The sequence below is a fragment of the Phacochoerus africanus genome, chromosome 7 (assembly GCF_016906955.1).
Source record: "Phacochoerus africanus isolate WHEZ1 chromosome 7, ROS_Pafr_v1, whole genome shotgun sequence".
In the NCBI taxonomy this organism is placed as follows: domain Eukaryota; kingdom Metazoa; phylum Chordata; class Mammalia; order Artiodactyla; family Suidae; genus Phacochoerus; species Phacochoerus africanus.
The window spans coordinates 93,938,072-93,959,915 of record NC_062550.1 but is presented as its reverse complement, the minus strand read 5'-3'; the positions used below and the strand labels follow the sequence as shown (position 1 = coordinate 93,959,915).

Below are 21,844 nucleotides of genomic sequence, written 5' to 3'. Positions count from 1 at the left end.
CTAATTCAAATTCACATTCCTTAGATAACCATAAATATATACAATAAAATTAGACTTCTGATTACATCAAATGATAAACTTAAAATGATCACGTCTTTGTCAAAATAAATTCCACAAAACGCTAAGTACTAATTAGCATTTTAATGTATACTTAATCACATACAATATTTTATCTAAAAGCATGTAGTTGAAAAAATTCCACGTAATCGCTAGCATAATCAAATGTCAAATTTATACTATATTAACTTCTTCAAAATGTTACTTGTTAATCTTCAAGCATTCCTCAAAAGAAAATTCATCTTGTCTAAATTTCAAGAATTTTACAGAGAAAATCAGTCCTTTGAAGGGAGGAGGTGGGAGAATTAAAAAAAAAAAAAAAACTCATATAGCAACTCTGTTATCATTAAATTCTACTAATCACCACCATAGGCTATAACAAATGCTTTCCACACTAAAATGCAATGTTCATTTCTTGGATATACAATAGCAAAAAGGTAATGAGATTGATTTACTGGTTAAAAAAAAAAATTCTGATTTAACTTACCTGCAATTTCAGTGGCAAGTTGGGCTGCTTTCTGTTCAAATAAGTCTTTCATTTGCTTAATATTAAAATTTTCTGTTTGGGCTTCTTCTAATTGCTGTTCCAAAGACTGTAGTTCTACAAAAAAAGACATAATAGTTATTCACATACAAACTTACTATAGTCATTGTAGGAGTTAAAGACAATCAACATGAGCCTACTATCCAATTACAAGCAGAGTATCTTCACGTTTTAAGAATGAGGCAGAGATGATTTATTTAAGGCACAAGTTATTATTTACAAACATATAAAACAAATGAAAAGAATATTTAGCAATCATACAAAAATAATTTACAAATATTTCTTTAAAGATTATTTTGATTTCACATTTCAATTATTTTCCTACATCTCTCAACTGACAAAAATATATATTCTGCTCCTCTGATAAAACGTGTCATAATACAAAATGAAATTTGAAATGTTTTAAGAACAATAAAGGTCTTAAATTAGAAATGTTTTAAGAATAATAAAGATCATAAATAAAATAATCAATTAAAAGATGCAGTAAACTCTTAACATTTCATTCTCATAAAGAAAAGAAATTTCAGAGCGACATTAAATAAAATAGCTAATCTCAAAATATAATTTTGATTTTTCATTAAACATTCTGCCAGTTACAGTACACTACAGAGAACAGTTCCATAATTTTTTTACTTCAAGAGAAAAAAGTGCATCACTATTCAATACAGATTTAAATTTTCACTAACAACCATATCAGGGTAATATTCTAGAAGGTAATTTATGACTTCAGACTATAATGAACTAAGAAAGCACTAAAATTTCATTAATTAATTAAATTATGAAATTTACAGGTAACAGGCTAGCCTAGAATATGACTGTTATTTTCACTGTTTTAAAGTCATCAAGTATAACCACAAAACAAAATTCATGTAGAAAACATCAGTGAAAAAGAGAGTAAAAAGGGCTATGAGAAAGAAAAATAAAAATGAAAAAATAACAACTTTAAATTACCTGCTGATGAATCAGCCACTACTCCATCAGGTTTCAACTCCTCAATGAAAACAAAAGACATAAACAAATGCATTAAAAGAAAAAGACAATACGATTACAATTATCAATGTTAAAAAAAAATCTGAAAGCCACATTCTGTCTGGTAAGGAGCAAGGTTTTGATAAAAATCAAATCTTGCCCTGCTCATGTTCTTCCAACTCTCTTAAGGTACCACTAGGCAGTCTCACATAATGATCTAACTGTAGCTCAGTAATTTTAATAATTGTTTTATGTTAACACATATTAAATTGCAACATATGGCATCTTAAATTCCATCAGTTAATAAATAAATAACATAAATTATTAAACTTATAAGTAGAGATTCTAAAGCAAATACTCAAGTTAGCAGGCAAGAGTCAATCCTATAATGGTTGAAAATTTACAGAAGCTAAAAACAAAAATTTTAACTCACGATTATAAACTGTCATTAAAAGAAGCAGAAATAAAGAATATATTCCATAAGGTTTAATTTATCACATGCATTAGCAATAAAATAATATACCACTAGACATATTTCCATATGCTAAGGAATTACACATATCTGAAAGAGTTTAATAAGGTATCTCATAGTATACCTCACTTTTTATCTTCTTACACATTGGATTTAGACATATTCATTATTAATCATCATCAATATTTAAAATTATTTTCCTCAAGGTAAATTTCTTATCAAGGCAATTGCACTTTGGGAATGTATTTAATTTATTATAAATATAAAAGTCATCTCAAAAGGAGGAAACAATTCTGTGTTTTCAGGTACAGATAATATAGCCTATGTTTGTTTGTTAATGGCATCTATGTTAAGCATGAGTACCAGAACTGTAACTATTTTAGATTACTAAAAACCCCTTGAAAGCATCCTCAATTATAGAAGCTGAGTAGTAATAAGACTGATATTTGTTACCCATTTGCTTGTTTTTCTTTTCTAATCCAAATGACAAATTTTTTTTAATGGCCGCACCCAGGGCACAGGGAAGCTCCCGAGCCAGGAATAAAATCCAAGTTGCAGCTGCAACAATACTGAACACTTAACCCACAGTGCCGGGCCAGGGATCCCCTCAACCCACACTGCTGGGTCAGGGAGCAAACCTGTACCTTTGCAGCAACCTGAGCCACCACTGTCGGATTCTTAACGCTCTGTGTCACAACACGAACCCCCCAAAGGGCAAATTTTGATGAAAAGACAAAAAAGCAAAAAGACTAACTGGGAGTCACAATGTGCTAAATTACTTCATAAAAGTATTAGCACTATTGTTAAATGGTATTCATTTTAGTCTTATAAATGAAACTATATATGTATTTGGTAAAATTCATTTTTCTATGATTCTTTATGTAATTTTAGTATAAAAGTCAAAATAATTTTAGTATAAAAATTATAACTGTTTAAGACATTTATTTAGAAAATACATTAAAGTACAAAGAACATTATATATATTATATAAAGAATCTAAGATATCAAATGAAATCACTCAAAATAACCACTTTTGATACCACCGTGATTTTCATATTCTTTTCCTTATATGCAGTTGTATGTAGTTAAAGCTGTATCGTGCACATGCATCTGCGTGTGTGTACAAAAACACATAACTATTTTACCCTGTTCTTCAAATTCTAACATCATTAATACAATAGTTTCCCCGTGTTTTTAAACAATTTCCACTAAGATAAACTATAAGAAGTTAATAATAGATAGTTCTTTCCCTAATAATAGACATTTTAGAGATTTCCAATTTGTCATCAACACGAATGCTCTGAAGAGTTTTGCCACTGTTTGAACCTGTATTTTTCAATCACACAGGTATATTGTCAGAAAATAATAATAATACAGCCTGGTATAAAAAAATAATCCATAGGTAACTGATTCTTTTTTTTCTTTTTAGGGCCATACCTGTGGCATATGGAAGTACCCAGGCTAAGGATCAAATGGGAGCTGCAGCTGCCGGCCTATGCCACAGCCACAGCAACACAGAATCTGAGCCACATCTGCAACCTACACCACAGCTCAGGGCAACGCTGGGTCCTTAATCCACTGAGCGAGGACAGAGATTGAACCTGCATCTTTATGGATTCATTTCTGTAGAGCCACAATGGGAATTCCTAAGTAACTGATTGTTAATGGAGCACTTTAAAGAGTTACATAAGAGCTTCCCTTATACTGGTTATACTGGTTTGCATTTATTAAAATTATAAAAAATACACATGTAAGCTATTAAACTTGAGAAACAAATTAGGAAATTTTTCATATCAATCCACTCTATTACAAGAAAGTATTACACTTAATTTTTAACAATGAAAATAAACAACAAATAACACACTTCAAGTATTTAAAAGCAATTACTTGCTGCTGCAGTCCTTGAAATTTTTCTAATTCTTTCTTTAATTCTTCTGAGTACCATTTTTCTTCCTAAAGAAAGAACAAGCCTTAATTAGCAAATGTTAAGGGATTTTTTTAATCTGAAATGCTGAAAATAAACAAGTATAATCATTCTTTTTTTTTTTGTCTTTTTGTCTTTTTTGTTGTTGTTGTTGCTGTTGCTATTTCTTGGGCCGCTCCCTCGGCATATGGAGGTTCCCAGGCTAGGGGCTGAATCGGAGCTGTAGCCACCGGCCTACGCCAGAGCCACAGCAACGCGGGATCCGAGCCGCGTCTGCAACCTACACCACAGCTCACGGCAACGCCGGATCGGATCGTTAACCCACTGAGCAAGGGCAGGGATCGAACCCGCAACCTCATGGTTCCTAGTCGGATTCGTTAACCACTGCGCCACGACGGGAACTCCATGTATAATCATTCTTATTCTTACCTTAAGTGAAGCCTGTAGGTCTTGGACCTCTTGTCTGAGTAGTGTTATGTCATCTCTAAACATAAATTGAGGAAAAAAATGAATTAAGTTAATGTTCTTTAACAAGTCGTGGGTAGTGACTGTACATATTTAATATTCTATTTTTCTCTATTCTTAAAAAATTATTGTAGATTTATGTATATGAGCTCCTTAGGAAAATAATTTTATTCCTAAAGCACACTGTTTATAAATGGAAGAATATTTTATCACGGAAATGATAAAACTGACTGCCAAGTGCCTGAGTCAAAAGCAAAATGTCTCCCACTAATTTACCAGCAATAAGCATCAGTGGCTTCCTATTGCAGTTAGTGTAAAATCTAAATTCATTAACAAGGACTATAAAATCTGCAAAATCTAGTCTCTGCTTCACCACTCTCACTCTCATTCACTTAGCTCTAGCAACACAGGCTTCTTTGACTCTGAAAGGCTCTTTCCTGTCAAAACCTCACATTCCGTTCCCCTCATCTAAGGGTCAGTCTGACAAAGAATGGCTAGCAGACCACTCAAGGCCCTAATGCAGGAGAGAGATTGAATGGGAAAACACCATTTGGGATTATTCTTCTGGAGATGGGGAACATGCGTTCCCCTGCTGGATTGTAAACAGCAGAAAAAGGGACTCGTCTTGCTCCATGCCACTCCAACCGCTGCCAGGGTAGAAGATACAATACCTGGAATGAGCTGACTGGGAATACTCAAGTGAACCAGTTCTAGTATAAAGGGACTAGAACAGGACCAGTTCTAATGATGCAGAAGACCAAGTCCATACAAGCGCAAGTATATAGGAAAGGATAAAAATTAATGGGCCATACTGATGGGAGAATTATTCTCCAGGGTAGGGGTGGAGGTAGAAAGGAAAGGGAGAGTCAGGAAAGGGAGGAAGAGAGTAAAGGGAGAGTTAGAGTTAATAGTAGAAAAGGAAACGGATATATATATAAATAATTCACTTTTTTATACACCTGAAACTAACACAATATGTAAGTCACTACACTTCAATAAAAAAAATGTTTAACACTTTTTTTTTTGGCCATGCCCACAGCATGTGAAAATTCCCAGGCCAGGAGCTGAACCTGTGCCATAGCAGCACCTGAGCCACTGCAGGGATAATGCTGGATCCTTAACTCCCTGAGCCACAAGGAAATTCCACTCCAATAAAATTCTTTTAAAAAATAGTAGGAAAGGAAGGAAACTGCCAAGAAAGAAAAGTATAATAGATGGAGAAATGAGTCCTCTTCCTCTTGTAGCCAATTATACGCAAAGAATTAATTCATTATTCAATATAAATAGTTGTCTATGCCAGACTCTCAACTTGTTCAGTTTAATGGGGGAAATGAACATGTAAACAAGTAAGACAATGGACCATTAGTTCTATGCTAACGATAAACACAGAGGCATAAAGATAGTGATCACTTCTACCTAGAAGCACTTCATGTCGGAGATAAACTCTGAGCTGACATCTTTAACCTTTAAATACAAAGCAAAACTAGCTAGTAGATTCCTGCTTCTTTTGTTGACTCTTAAAATGCCTACTTATGACACTCATTAGTTTTCATTTCTCTGGGTTTTTTTGGGGGGTAGGGGTTCCCATCTCTCCCTCTCTCCCATGTGGCCCTATGAACTTATCTGATTTGTAGAAACCAAAGGTCCGATGGAGAAAACTTAGTCTTTATATGTGTATAGAAAAGTTTGGGTAGGTTTTAAGTTTTCCCTTCTCTTTATTAATCTTCCAACTGTGTGTATAAGGTAAAATGGTAAAGAGAGGAATTAAGAACAATATACTTGAATGGCTCGTATTAAACTGAATGAAACTGGAAGGAAGACAGGGGAAGATAATTTCAATTCAACTTCTGATTGGGTGGTTCACTTACTCCAATTAATCTTTTTAAAAGTGCCACTTAACACTTTTAAAAAGTGAAAGTAATGTGCCTAGCAAGGAAAGACTTTTGAAATGTGTAACCTACCGAAACAATCCAGGATATTTACCAAGACAATTAGGAAATATCTATCAAAATTTTAAAGAGAAACTTTATGCAAAAATTCCATTTCCAGAAATTTATCTTCCAGATATATTCAAACATGAGCAAATGATACGTCCACAAAAACATGTGTAATGACAAAACTCTAGAAATAGCCTAAATGCTTGTCAGTAGGAGAATGATAAAATTCCATTCAGTCATTAAAAAGAATAAAATAGCTTTATCTGCAACAACATAAAACAATCCATAAGGTACACAGAGGGGAGTTTTCTTGTGGCACAATGGATTAAGGGTCCAGCATTGTCTCTGCAGCAGCTTGCTGCTGTGGCTCAGATTTGATCCCCAGCCTGGGAACTTTTACAGGCCAAGGGCACAGCCAAAAAAAAAAAAAAAAAGCAAGAAGGAAAAGATACACAGAGAAACAAAGGATGTAGGACAAGGCAGAACTGCTCTTTTATGTAATTACATATATTTATATATTTCTTTATTGTCCCCAATGTAAGCCTATGTGTATATGTACATATGCACAGACTCTCTCTGGAAATGCACATAAGAAACATGAAAAATAAGAGGCTGGGGGAAGAGGTGGCAAGGAGTCAATTTATACCACACAACTTTTTTTTGTTTTGGGGGGGTTTTTTAGGGCTGTACCTGTGGCATAGGAAGTTTCCTGGCCAGGGGCTGAATGAGAGCTACAGCTGCTGGCCTACACCACAGTCACAGCAATGCGGGATCCGAGCCGCATCTGCAACCTACGCCATAGCTCATGGCAATGCCGAATCCTTAACTCACTGAGTGAGGCCAGGGATTGAACCCACATCCTCATGGATACAAGTCAGGCTCATTACTGCTGAGCCACAACAGAAATGTCCCATCATACAATTTTTTAAGCCATTTGAATTTTATACTCTGTATATGCTATCCATACATACGACTTAAAAATCTGGACCCCAAAGAACGAATGCAAAGAGTTTCAAATATGTGATTGATGTTGACGGGAATTCATATTTAAACTGTTAAACTGAGAGCTTTAAAACAAAAAGGACCCATGATCCATTTAAATTATGTAAGCTTTTGATGTAAAAGACCTATCTTGCCCATGGTCATGTTACCCAGTATGTTACAGAGGGCAGGATGTAACTGTCAGAAACTGGAGAGGTACAGGAAGATGGGAAGAACACATACAGTAACAAATAAACCTGGAAAGGGACAGTGACTATTCCATAAACAACGAAAACTAGTGAAAGTTAATATTTAGAGTAACAGCAAAGTTCCATTTTAAGAATAATACAGAGGAGGAGCTCCTGTTGTGGTGCAGTGGAAACAAATCTGACTAGGAACCATGAGGTTTCAGGTTTGATCCCCTGCCTCAATCAGTGGGTTAAGGATCCGGCGTTGCCATGAGCTGTGGTGTAGGTCACAGAAGCAGCTCAGATCTGGCGTTGCTGTGGCTGTGGTGTAGGCCGGCAGCTGTCGCTCCAATTCGACCCCTAGCCTGGGAACCTCCATGTGCCTCTGGTATGACCCTAAAAAGCAAAAAAAAAAAAAAAAAAATACAGAGGAAGCATTATGGAGACTAGAGAGTATAAGACTGAAGGCACAGAGTCAACTATAAATACTGAAAAATATTTTTGAGTGAAGGATGATGAAGTCTAAAATAAGTAGGGAAGATGAAAAAAGTTATTAAGAGCTGTTAAGGATATAGAACTAACTAAACATTGTGACAGATCAGATTGGGGGAGCAGGGCAAATGTGTAAAAATGAACATATCCACTTTCCCGGCTTTAGTAACTGGGCAGAAAGGTAATTTTGCCATTAACAAGAAAAAAGTAACAGGCAATAAGGAGCAGGTTTAGAAGGAAGTATACTGAAGCTTCGTTTCAAAATGGCAACAGAGGGATGTTCTTTTGGAACATGGAAAAGAAGATACCATAGGCAACATGGGAGATAAATCTAGATTGGCTACACAGTTTAGGAGGAAGTCATGGATATGGATACTACCCCAGGTAGATTACGTAGAGGAAGAGGCGCACATTATACAGACCCAATAAGAATTACCACAATAGTGTGCTGTCTCGAACGAGTAGAAGGAAAGAGAGCCAGAACAACCAAATTTTGCAGATTGTCATAAATAGTCCCCAAAGATAGCTGCCGTCAAGTTCTTCCCTTTCCATCAACAAAAGCCACTCATCCACTAAAAGACAGAGTTTACTTCTTGGCCTCTTCAATCTGAGCTTGCCCTCAGATTCCTGAGCAGTCCCGTGGCTATTTTGACCAAGACAATATGGCAGGGCAGAAGTGACACTCTGACGTTTCTGAATCCAGGCCTTAAAAAGACTGGCAGCTTGCAGAATTCTCGTTGTGGCTTCATGGAAATGAACCCAACTAAGTATCCATGAGGATGCGGGTTTAATCCATGGCCCAGCTCAGTGAGTTAAGGATATGGCATTGCCGCAAGCTGTGGTGTAAGCTGCACACACAGCTCAGATCTGGCACTGGTGTGGCTGTGATGTAGGCCGGCACCTGCAGCTCCAATTAGACCCTTAGCCCGGGAACTTCCATGTGCCGCACATGAGGCCCTAAAAATTGAAAACAAGACTGGCAGCTTGTGCTTCTTTCCTCTGGAAATGCTCTTCATTAGAACCCTACTACTGGTATCTAAGTCCAAGCAACTACATAGAAAGACACACAGAAAGGAGAACTGAGCCCCCTGACACCCAGCCAGCATCCACTGTCATCTCCCAGCCATAAATGTAAGGTCATTTTGGACCTTCTGGCCTTCCCTGCACCCAAGTCTACGTAACCTAAACATCCAGGCAAACCAAGGAATCATGAGAAGTAATACACTGTTACAGTTTTAAACTACTCTTTTGGGAAGACTGCTACAAAGTAATAGATAATGAAAACAGAGGTCAGGTAAGACAAACACTGAAAATAATCCACATTTGTTTTTGTTTTTTTTTTTACTGTTGACGTTTGAAAGTAGTTTCAGGGAGAACATAAGCCAGGTGAGCTAAACACTGGATGAAAGTTAAGAAGCAAGAACAAGGGTAGACTGTGGATGTTTTTTCATTGAAAGTTCATGTACTAGGCTAATCCACATCTGAAAATTGTTAAACTGACACTAAATGTCAATATTTACATACAAGTATGTATTTTACATATGATATAAGCATGTATTTTAACAAATGACAAAAGAACAGTACCTAAAATTATTAATACATATAAATCCGAAAGAGGAGTTCCTGTCGTGGCTCAGCAGAAATGAATCTGACTAGCATCCATGAAGATGCAGGTTTGATCTCTGGCCTTGCTCAGTGACTTAAGGGTCAGGCGTTGCTGTGAGCTGTGATGTAGGTTGCAGACACAGCTCGGATGCCAAGCTGCTGTGGCTGTGGCGAAGGCCAAAGGCTGTAGGTCTGATTTGACCCCTAGCCTAGGAACCTCCATAGGCCAGGGTTATAGCCCTAAAAAGACAAAAAAAAAAAAAATTCTGAAAGAGTATTAATAGTGACATAAAAGGGAAGATTTAGACTTCCCAAAAGCACTAGATTAACCACATATTGTAATAAATTAAAACAACCATATTTTACAGTTTTAAATTATCTATCAACCATAAGAAGATAATACTTTTTCTTTATGTGGTGTTCTTCATGTCACAGCAGATTAACCAACTAAGAGGCACTTTTTTAAGAGAAAAACATGAAGAAAAATTTTTACAAGAACAAAATCAAGGGAGTTCCTGCTGTGGCTCAGCAGTAACGAACCTGACTAGTATCCATGAAGACAGGGGTTCGATCCCCGGCCCCGCTCAGTGGGTTAAGGCTTTGGCATTGCTGTGAGCTGTGGTGTAGTTCACAAATGCGGCTTGGATCCCACATTGCTGTGGCTGTGGTATAGGAGGGAAGCTGCAGCTCCAGTTCAACCCCTAGCCTGGGAACTTCCATATTTCATGGGTGCAGCCCTAAAAAGAAAAAAAGAAAAAAGAGTAAAATCAAGCTTTCTTCTTCCTTGGTGGGGACATAAGACAAGAGTTCACACCAACAGAAGTGGAAGAGTAAAGTTACACTGTTGAATGATACTGTAAGTGATTACATTTTAGTTTAATTCTCAAAATGGTCAAGCAAAATTGGCAAGAAGCAGGATGTGTATTGTGCTTGCTATTACCTTGGTGACTACAAAAGAAAATTTTTAAAATAATTATTGGAGTTCCCACTGTGGCACAGCAGGTGAAGGATCTGGAATTGTTTCTGTGGCAGCCTAGATAGCTGCTGAGGTACGCGTTCGGTTTCTGGCCTGGCACAGTGGGTTAAGGATCCAGCATTGCTTCATCTGTGGTGTAAGTCACAGCTGTGGCTCAGATTTGATCCCTGACCCAGGAACTTCCATATGCCGCAGTGTGGCCAAAAATAATTTTTATTAAATTTAATTATTTGCCAAATGCATTATTTTAACAATTTCCTATAAAATTTTCTAAACAGAGCATACATACCATTCTTTATTAAGAACAATATGCAAAATGCAATTTAGGCTTTTGAAAAAAAATCACAATTTTCATTAAAAATATAATCTCTGAACCATGTTGTAGATGCTGTTATAGATCGTTATTGGTCAAAGATAGGAGAGGTTATAATAATAAAAGATGAAGGCCATGCTAAATGAAGATAGATTTAAATTAAATAACATAAAAACACTACTATGTTCGCAAGCGAAGTACTCCTGATTAAACAACGATATTGCATGCATTCATTACATTAGACTTCAAAACTATTATACTGTACCGTTTCAGAGCAAGTGCTTCTCCTCCCTGACTTGAATCATTACCAGCATCATGAACTGCCTCATAGTGTTTGAAAAGTTCATCAGCAGATCCAAGAGATTTCATACACTGGGGACATATGAAACCCTACAGAAAGGGGTAGGAAAAGGTTTCAAAATAGTGTTTTGTATGCAAAATAATCACTTGTATGTTATGAAATATAGTCAAATGTATTATTCATAGCCCAATGGTGGCACTGACTAAATTACAATTTACGGTATTAAGCCCAAATTCTGCCTGCCCTGGTTGCAAAATATTTTTAGAACCCTTACAACTTTCTTTTAGGTTGGAAAAATTAATGGCTAGGGTATAAATTCTAATCTAAGAAGTCAGTTCTGATCGAGAAGTCCAGTTGAGAAGATTCACCATTATGTCCTCCATCTCTCTAGATATCCCCCTTAGTAAAATAATATCTGCTCCAATCTACTGCACAAGAATGATAACCAAAAAAATTAAGAATATGAAGCACTCATCATTGAGAAAAAAACATAATGTAAATAACTCATAATTACCACAGCATATCTACAACGGTTGAGAAGTATTCCAGTTGGCAAATTCCTTGCTAAATTAAGATTAACACTACAAAAGCTGAAAATTAATATATAGTCCTATAAAATATTTTATAAACTTATAAATAATCCCAGAACTATTATACGGCTATGGTACACAAGGTCCTGCATGTGTTTTCCCCCAGTGACCTATTCGGTCTGATCTCTGAATACTCGACAACATGCTTCAACTACACTGAACACATTTTTATGTCTTTGCATTCACTGCTTTTTTCTCCAGCATTATCATCATCAGCTTGTCAAGTTTCTACATTCACTGTAATACATAACATAAAGCTTTTAATCTATGTTTCCCTAAGAGCTAACATTGTATTTTGAACATACCATGTATTTTCTACACAGTGTATTTATTTATGGAACAGAAATGAATTTGTAGGGCAGAATTTGGCAAATATAGAAGAGCTTTAACAGCATGCAAACTGTAAAACATAAGAAATAGACTGAGCTGAATAATAAGTACTCTGGATACATAAAAACTACAAATATGAATAACTTCTGCTCCTTTGTTGGGTGCCATTCAAAAAACATACCCTCACTTATCATTTATACAGCTTATATGGCAGGATCAAGGCTCATTGAGCATAACATTACCAGACAATGGCAGAGCAGAAGTATATATAAAAGAACTACAGGAACCCAAGAAAAGAGGTATCCAAATCTGCCTGTGGCAGTGGTTAATGCTTTCCAAAAAATATATACAAATACACATATATATTATGTATTTGTGAATGAATGAATAGGAGTTTTCTTGTCAAAAATAAAGGTATTCTAGGAGTTCCCGTCATGGCTCAGTGAAAATGAATCCAACTAGGAATCATGAAGACTCACATTCGATCCCGGGCCTCGCTCAGCGGGTTAAGGATCCAGCGTTGCCGTGAGCTGTGGCATAGGTTGCAGACGTGGCTGGGATCTGGCGTTGCTGTGGCATAGGCCAGCAGCTGTAGCTCCGATTGGACCCCTAGCCTGGGAACCTACATATGCCACGGGAGCAGCCCTAAAAAGACAAAAGAAAAGAAAAGAAAAGAAAAGAAAAGAAAAGAAAAGAAAAGAAAAGAGAAAAGAAAAGAAAAGAAAAGAAAAGAAAAGAAAAGAAAAGGAAAGGAAAGGAAAGGAAAGGAAAGGAAAGGAAAGGAAAGGAAAGGAAAGGAAAGGAAAGGAAAGGAAGAAAGGTATTCTAAAAGCAAATGGAGAAGCATTAACAAAGATGTAGGAAAAGGTATGAAACACAGTTATGCTACACTGGGAAACAGAAGTATATTCTGATTATGGGGCCAAAGTGAAAGGCGGGGGCACTGCAGGTGAATGAATGCAGTACTGCCTATGAAACTTCTAAAATAAGCAAAGACAGAAGTACTGCCTTGGGACTTCAGAATAAGGCCATTAGGATCTAAAGATATTTGATGCTCAGAATTGTTTTCTGAATGAATGAATGCTCCCAACCTATGTGTTAATCTAGCTGGTGTTATGCATTTTTTGCAAAGCCATCTATGATCGACTGTCATATTTCATAATGGCTCTATATTAAGCGTTACCAGGCATTCTTTTTTCTTTTTTTTTTTTTTTGGTCTCTCTCTTTTTTTTTTTTATCTTTCAGGGCCACACCCATGGCATATGGAGGTTCCTAGGGGTCCAATCGGAGCTGTAGCCGCTGGCCTACACCATAGCCACAGCAACACGGGATCCGAGATGCACTGTGACCATAGCTCACAACAATGCCAGATCCTTAACCCACTGATTGAGGCCAGGGACTGAACCCACATCCTCATGGATGCTAGTCGGGTTCATAAACCTCTGAGCCACAGCAGGAACTCCCTATCTGGCATTTTTATAACTTCTACCTAAAAACTGTTGTACCACACTAGTTAACATGCTCTTAGTGCAACAACACATAAACCCCTGTGATATTTAGCTTGTCATTTCTCTTTTGTGTGTCAGCTTCTACTGGTAAGTAGAAGACAAATTACAGTGTTTCCCAGGAAATCTACATCCCAGTTACACGATATAATCTTCACAACCTCGGCTTTTTGACTCTTGTCTCTACTTCCAGGTTTGGGTTCTACACACCTAACGATGCCAAAAAGCTAATGATCACATTAAGGTATCCCATACCTTCTTAAAGCTTCCAAACATTTCCAGGTTAATACTCCAAAAAGAACTGATTCATCCCTAAGCAGAAATTTTAGAAATTCAGTAATATATACTTAGTTACAGAAATACTCCACCTAAGTGAATTTTTCATGTGATTAGAGCTTGCATGTTTAAATAAAACTTCAACTTTGGGATGTTTCTGATAAAAATAAATCTATCTAAAATATACATAGATGTACTTCCTCATCTTCTTAAATAGATGATATTATTAAACCTTTGTTTAACGTCTCAGAAGCATGAGTATTAATCACTGAGTGGGCATCTTCTACTTTATTAATTCTGGCAAACCTCTTTAATTTCTGTACCCATATTTTACAGTTTTTCTTACACCCTGTTTTGACTTTCAACAGTCATTTGTAAAAATTATTCACATGCTATTTCCAGCAATGCTAGCCTGATATGGTTGGGAAGGGTAGACTAAGGGAAAAAAGTTTATTAAAGCACATCACCCATTTAAAATAAAAGTAAAATAAGCTCAGAATGAATATCTGAGGGATATCCCGTGACATGGACTTTGTGATACTAATACTAGATTTTAAGAGACTACTCTATTTATTTATTTTAAACTATCTTCAAGGGAATAGAGGTTGCTAAATAGATAACTTTAGAACAGTAAAACACTAAAAATAGCCAGGAGTTCCCATCACGGCTCAACAGTAAGGAACCCAACTAATATCCATAAGGACACGGGTTCAATCCCTGGCCTTGCTCAGTGGGTTAAGGATCCAGCGTTGCCATAAGTTGTGATGTAAGTCACAGATGTGGCTCGAATCCCGCATTGCTGTGGCTGTGGTGTAGGCAGGCAGCTACAGCTACTATTCAATCCCTAGCCTGAGAACTTCCATATATTGCTGGTGTGGCCCAAAAAAAAACAAACAAAAAAAATTAAAATTAAAAAAAAATAAAAATAGGAGTTCCCATCGTGGCACAGCAGAAATGCATCCCGACTAGAAACTATGAGGTTGCGGGTTCGATCCCTGGCCTTGCTCAGTGGGTTAAGGATCCAGCGTTACCTCGAGCTGTGGAATACGTCGGCGGCTATAGCTCTGATTCAACTCTTAGCCTGGGAACCTCCATATGCCATGGGTGCGGCCGTAAAAGGACAGAAAAGACAAAAAATAATTTAAAAAAAAAAGCCAGTTGCATTTTTCCCTGAATCATTCCAAATTTCTCACCAACTCACACAAACACACATGTACACACACAGCTGACTTAAGATCAAAAGCAATAAACTCCTTATTCTTAGCTTTCAGTGACCTGCAATCCTTTCACAGATCCACTGTAGTTAAGAACCTACTTTATGATACTTGTGGTATCATTGTCCTAAGTGTTCTTTCAGTTAATAGGAAAGTTCTTAATTAAGTGACAGGTAGATAAGACTGTCACTTTTGATTTTTGCCATCCCATAAAGAAAAGCCGACCTATGTGTTCTGGAAGAAAGACAACTGATAAAAAACTAAAGCAGAGTTCCAAGAATCTTTTACGCCTCTATGATTGCTGACATGCTTCAGCAAGTTCTACTGGTGTCCGCCTATATGCACCCATTTCCCCATCACACTAGAGAATTATTTTAATTGTTCCCTCCTGAAGTTTTTCAGCAGTTTCTCTCAAGTTGATTAGACACTGCACTCTTTTTTGCAAATATATCTTGCAAACCTGTCGCAGAGATCATGTCTTATTTATCTTTTTATCTCCTTTACCTACCAAAATACCTGACACAAAATGGGTACTCTACTAATGTGTTAAACAAGCAAAGGTTTGCTGAGATCATTTTCTTATACATCATTGTCTCACAGGAAAAAAGTAAGTCTGATGTTTTTTTCCTTTAATGGTAAAAAAAAAAGTTTTGGAGTTCCCGTCATGGCTCAGTGGTTAACGAATCCGACTAGGAACCATGAGGTTGCGGGTTTGATCCCTGGCCTTGCTCAGTGGGTTAAGGATCGGGCGTTGCCGTGAGCTGTGGGGTAGGTCGCAGCCGTGGCTTGGATCCCGAGTGGCTGTGGCTGTGGGGTAGGCCGGCGGCTACAGCTCTGATTAGACCCCTAGCCTGGGAATCTCCATATGCTGCAGGAGCGGCCCTAGAAAAGGCAAAAAGACAACAACAACAAAAAAGTTTCACACTTTTATGAGATTTATAAAAGAATTTTTTACAAAAGCTATGTCTCTCTGCTTTTAGAATACTGTAGAAATTTTCAAAGGAAGGAGATATATCAAGACCATCTGAGAAAATTTTTCCAGCCTAAAAATGGTCAACATTTCCCTTCACTGGCTCCCACCCCCAGGAACTAGCCTCAAACACCACAGAGAAACATTTGGGTGGCCCCCTAATAAGAGTGTATCATTCTGTCATTCCAAACAGGTCTAGAGAATCAAAACAAAGACTGAAAACAGTGGTAGATTCAGGTTCCAATGCTGCATATTTTCCCAAATAAAGACAGCAACAGTTCATATGCAACAGTTCATATAACAATAAAGCATTTTAACAATTCATTCATAAAACATTAAATAACAAAGATATAATTTATAAATGTTGAAATAAACACTCACTTTATATTTGAAATTTCATGGCAAAATGTATGCAAAATATTAACTTAAGAAGCTTCTATATTTATTTATAGATTCACAAAAAGACAGCTACAAACAGTAAGAACAGCCAAACCACTTCCCCAGAGCCTCTTTTCCTTATTGAACCTTGTTAAAGCATGCATAATTAAAGCAATCCATAGTCCCATGTAGCATAAAAAGTTAAGCAACACCAAGGCAAGGAAAAACAAAGCTATTTTGAGCAACCCATAACCAAGCTGCTAAAACAAAATATACAGGACCCACAGTAACACTGGAGTCATTAAGAAGTTCCTGTCCTCTTGTCTCATTTTCAGCGTGCACTTTCTGGTAATGCTCCGACAAATCAATAGCAGTTACACATCTTTTCATACATAATGGACAGATGAAACCCTGTGAAATAACAACTTTTAGGAGGATACACACAAAAAGTTATTTGTGAAACAAAACATAGACAACGAAAATAGACATAACGGGAAAATAATTAGTACATCTTTTTTTAGTACACAGAAGAGAAATTTTCAAGTAGAAACTGTACAAAAGTTGAAAGAACTATCCAAAGCAGGACTCTGAAATTAGTTTCCATTCTTATGCTATAAATTCCCATTGGCTCAGTTTTATTAATAGTAACCAGCTGCTTTAGCTAGAATACTATCATTCTTTAGTAACCAGCTGCTTTAGCTAGAATACTATCATTCTTTTCATTTATGATACTTCGTCCTTACTTATCTGAAAGCTGGGATTGGCAAGCTAGCTTTTATTTTAAATCAAGAAATGACTGGAGGTGTTAACAAATACCTTTTTGTAAGATAATGCTCTCAATAAGAAAAGTTCTTAAATTCTTAAAATGAAAGTAATTTTTAGTCTTCACTGTATTCCACTAGCCTAAGATCCCATTCTTGCTCACACCCATACTTTCCAGGAGGTGACTCTTCCTTCTAATTTTATGAGCCAAATCATTTTTTAAAAATCTCCCAAATTCTCCTATATCTAATAATATCTGTGTTTTAAAATATGGGCTGTTACACTGATCTATGGTTTGTCAGATAGGAACAGTAAAAGGATAACAGAATAGAAGAATTGAGAGTATCAGGAGAAAGTAAATTAATTGAAGACAGTGATTAAGGACAATAGGTTATAAAAGTTATAATGTCACGAGTTTTGGTGTCAAAAATAGATGTGGATTTGAATCTCAACCAATCCTAACTATATGACTTTTTAAAAAAAAAATCACTCTACTTTGCTAAATATCTGTTTCATCACCAATAAAATGGGACAGATATTTGCACCTATTCTTCTACTGTTACTGTACAGTGTATAAAATGCTAAGTACAGTGCCTGAGACATTATAAATGCTCAACAAATATTTTCATTAGATGTACGGTTAGAGAGTAAAGGAAATGAAGCTAAGAAAGGCTGACAGACTAGAAGAAAGGAAATGAAAACTGTGAAATACTCAGCAAGACCAAAGAAGTCCTAAGACTAGGGCACAGTTTTTGAGAGGAAGGCGGTTTAGGTAAAACATGCAGAGATATGACTTTAACATTTCAGCTGAAACCGTCCTGCCTGTTAAGATGGAAGGTACTGTCGTGGGCTTGAGTAACTAGAAAAGAGGTAATAAAGAGCATTGGTGTTGATGCCATCAAGAATCGGGAGGCTAAGATGTTCCTTCAGTCACTAATGTCACTTACGATCATTTCAAGGAAGAGGAAAACTACAAAGCGAGAATAAGGGTAGTGGTTAAGAACTAGTCTTGGACTTAACTCCTGGATTCAGACTACTCTTAGTAGCTTATATGATCTTCAATTTCCTCATCTGTTAAATGAACTGACATAACAACTACTTTCGGGGGGGGGGAGGGGTCTCATGTCTCATCTTCACAGTGTACATGGGTCACTGCAAAGCCTTCCAACCATCTCTCTGCTTCTAGTCTTACCCCACTAAATTAGTGTCACACAACAGCTAGAGTAAGCCTACGAAAATGTAAATAAATTTTGTCCTTTTGTCCTGCTCAAAACTCTCCAATGACTTCCTATCTCACCAAGAGTAAAACACCAAAGTCTATACAAAAGCCTGCGAGGCCCTGCATGAGGTGGGCCTGATTACATCACTAACCCAATCTCGCCTTCAACTCACTATGCTGGAGCCACACTAGCCTTGTGGCTATTTTTTAACATGCCAGGCATGCTCCCACCTCAGAGACTCTTCACTTGTTTCACATGCCTGCAACCTGCTTGTTCTAGAAATCCACATGACTCACTGCCTCACTTCCTTCAGTTCTTTATGTTATCACCTTCTCAGAGATCTCTCCCCCGATAATCTTATTTGAAACTGCATTCACCCAAAACAAACACTTTCTATGCCCCCTTCCCCGCTTTATTTTTCTCAATAACACAAACTGCCTCCCTCTGTATGTTCTGAGTTCTGCCTATTTCCACTCACTAGAACGTAAGTTCCACCAGGATAAAGTTTTTTTACTATTTTATGCAGTGCCATATATCCAGCATCCAGAACAATGTTTGGTGACAATAAATACTTGATAAATAAGTGGATCTCAGAACAATAATCATTACCTAAAGGATAGAGAAGACTTTTCAAGAAGCACATGAAGAAGCATCTATCCCACATGTGAATCAAGGCAGGTTTACTGGAAAAAGTAATTACCTGTGATGAGACTTGAAGGATAATCAGATGCTAACCAAGAAAAAAGGAAAAACAGGAACAGGTAAGGCATAGAGATCAGCAGGTACAAAAGTCCAAAGATAAGAAAAAACTTGGCACATCTTAAAATTAGGAGTTCATTAGGCCTGGATCAAAGAGCATAAAAAAACACAACCACACATATAAGGTCAACGGATTTCTCACAAAAGTGAAAACTTAATTCAATGGGAAAAGGTAACACTTTCAATAAATGGTACTGCAACAAGCATATGCAAAAATGTGGTTTCCATACCCACACAGAGACAATGAACCTCAACCACTAACTAATACATAAGAATTTAAGATAAACCACAGGTTTAAATGTACACACTGAAATGATTTTTTATTTTTATTTTTTTATCCTTCAGTCCTTTTTATGCAGTCCGTGTACAATATTACGTAAGTTACAGGTGTACAATATTGGGATTCACAATTTTTAAAGGTTATACTCCACTTAGAGTTATTATAAAATATTGGCCATATTTCCTGTCTTATACAATATATTCTTGTAGCTATATATATATTTTTTTAATCAGAAGAAAGTATGAGAAAGTTTTGCAACCTTGGGGTAGGCAAAACCTTTGTACTACCCAAAAGGAAGAGGCCATAAGAGAAAAGGCTGACAAACTGCACTTTGTCAAATTTTAAAACATCTTCTCTTTGAAAGACACCGTTAACAAAATGAAAAGCAAGCTACAGATTGAGAAAAAAATATACACATCAAATATGTCTGAACATGGTGTAAGGCCTAGTATTATGTGCTGCCTTGACAATTGGTGAAACTGGGAAAGCTTCAAATGGCTTAACTGTAAGTTCCCCTCCCCACTCTGCTCCCGCAGATAAAGTTCTCTAACCAAACAGCTCTCCTCTTTACCTGGAGCTTGCACAGGGCCTGCTTATCCTTGAGCAGTAGAAATTCAGTTCCTTGCAAGCCCCTGGAATTATTCAAACAAGTCAATCACATCTCCTTCGGAACTAGGGGGCACCTTATTTTCCTGATATTATAATCCCTGCCTCTCACAGCCCCTGGTTGCTCATTTTGTTCCTAAGTGCAGTCCTCATGTGGCCCTGCACGGCACAGAGCGTCCTCTTCCCCTGGGCTGGGAGTATAAGCGACTGATAAATTGCTGTCTATCTAATTTGTCTACTGTCAGGTTAATCATGTGTTTAGCTATCCCCATAAGCCTAGGACAGGAATCCTTCCCTCGCCAATGGGATGAAGAAGAGGCAATCAAAACCCTAAGAAAAGATACCACGAACAGATAAAGGACTCTTACAACTCACTAATAAAAAGATAAATATTCCAGTTTTCAAAATGATCAGATTTCCAGTTCCAAACAAAATGGAATGGATATACTTCTCTATTCTTCTTGCTAAGTAGAGCTGAAATCCCTAGGCATTACATATAAAACAAACATAAGAAAACTCTGCAAAATAAAGAGAAGAAGGCAGACCAGCTAAGGATCTCAGGAGCCAAGGTCCGAGACAGTGGTGAGAACTCCGGTTTTCTTTTCTCCTCATACATTCTGAACTGGGGGCTGGAGAAGCTGGCAACCTGGAAACTTCAGCAGATACCTACTAAAAAGCCCTAAGAAAAGACTGCTCTCCCTCGCCAAAGGAGCATGAAAATGAAGGACTGGTAATATACTGATCATCAGTGAGTGCTTTTGGTGGACACTAAGGATAGAAGCCAGATTAGAAAGGAAGAGAGAGAACGAAGACATTTGCTTCTGCAACACCATATACTAAATGGTCTGAACAACAGTCCGCATGAGAACGACGAAATGATTAAGATATCACTTACTACACTGTTATGTTATATTATGTATTTGTTACAGAATGAATGTCCACGAACCATCAAAATTCCTATGTTGAAATCTTAACCTCCAACGTGATGAGGCCTCTGGGAAATGATTAGGTTATAAGGATTGAGCCTTCATGAATGAGATTAGTACACTTATAAAAGAGCCTCCAGAGAGCTCTCTCACCCCTACTGCCCTATGAGGACAACAATCTATAAATCAGGAAGCAAGCCTCCATCACACACAGAATCGGCCAGATTCTTGATGCTGAACATCCCAGCCTCCAGAACTGTGAGAGGGAAATGTTTGTTGTTTAAGCCTCTCAGTATTTTTGTTATAATAGCATCTACTAAGATACTACTACATATATATATATATATATATACACACACACACATATATATAGTATAATAAACAAAATTTGATGCAAATGAGCACTAAAGCAAAGTATTGCTTCATTTCTATTTCTTAAAATTCTGGAGACCTTGGAGTTCCCGTCGTGGCACAGTGGTTAACGAATCCGACTAGGAACCATGAGGTTGCGGGTTCGGTCCCTGCCCTTGCTCAGTGGGTTAACGATCCGGCGTTGCCATGAGCTGTGGTGTAGGTTGCAGACGCTCGGATCGGCTCGGATCCCGAGTTGCTGTGGCTCTGGCGTAGGCCGGTGACTACAGCTCTGATTCAACCCCTAGCCTGGGAACCTCCATATGCCGCGGGAGCGGCCCAAGAAATAGCAACAACAACAACAACAACAACAACAAAAGACAAAAAAAAAAAATTCTGGAGACCATGATATTTCAAATTCCATTTAGATGGCTGCTAAGGGCACAAAGTTAA

The 21,844-nt window shown here is 37.2% G+C and overlaps 1 protein-coding gene across 2 annotated transcripts in view; it reads right to left on the bottom strand.

The window, feature by feature from the left end:
• The window catches only part of EEA1 (early endosome antigen 1), a 125,703-nt gene that overhangs the window by 65,416 nt on the left and 38,443 nt on the right, over positions 1-21,844 (bottom strand). Inside the window, exons 3-8 of one of the 2 annotated variants that reach the window (XM_047788299.1) lie at positions 16,773-16,898; positions 11,189-11,313; positions 4,396-4,450; positions 3,930-3,995; positions 1,553-1,592; positions 545-658 (exon numbers count right to left, since the gene is read on the bottom strand). In XM_047788299.1, the coding sequence (XP_047644255.1) occupies positions 545-658; positions 1,553-1,592; positions 3,930-3,995; positions 4,396-4,450; positions 11,189-11,313; positions 16,773-16,898 (526 nt within the window). The remainder of the gene's footprint in view (positions 1-544; positions 659-1,552; positions 1,593-3,929; positions 3,996-4,395; positions 4,451-11,188; positions 11,314-16,772; positions 16,899-21,844) is intronic. The other variant, XM_047788300.1, reaches the window with a different exon arrangement.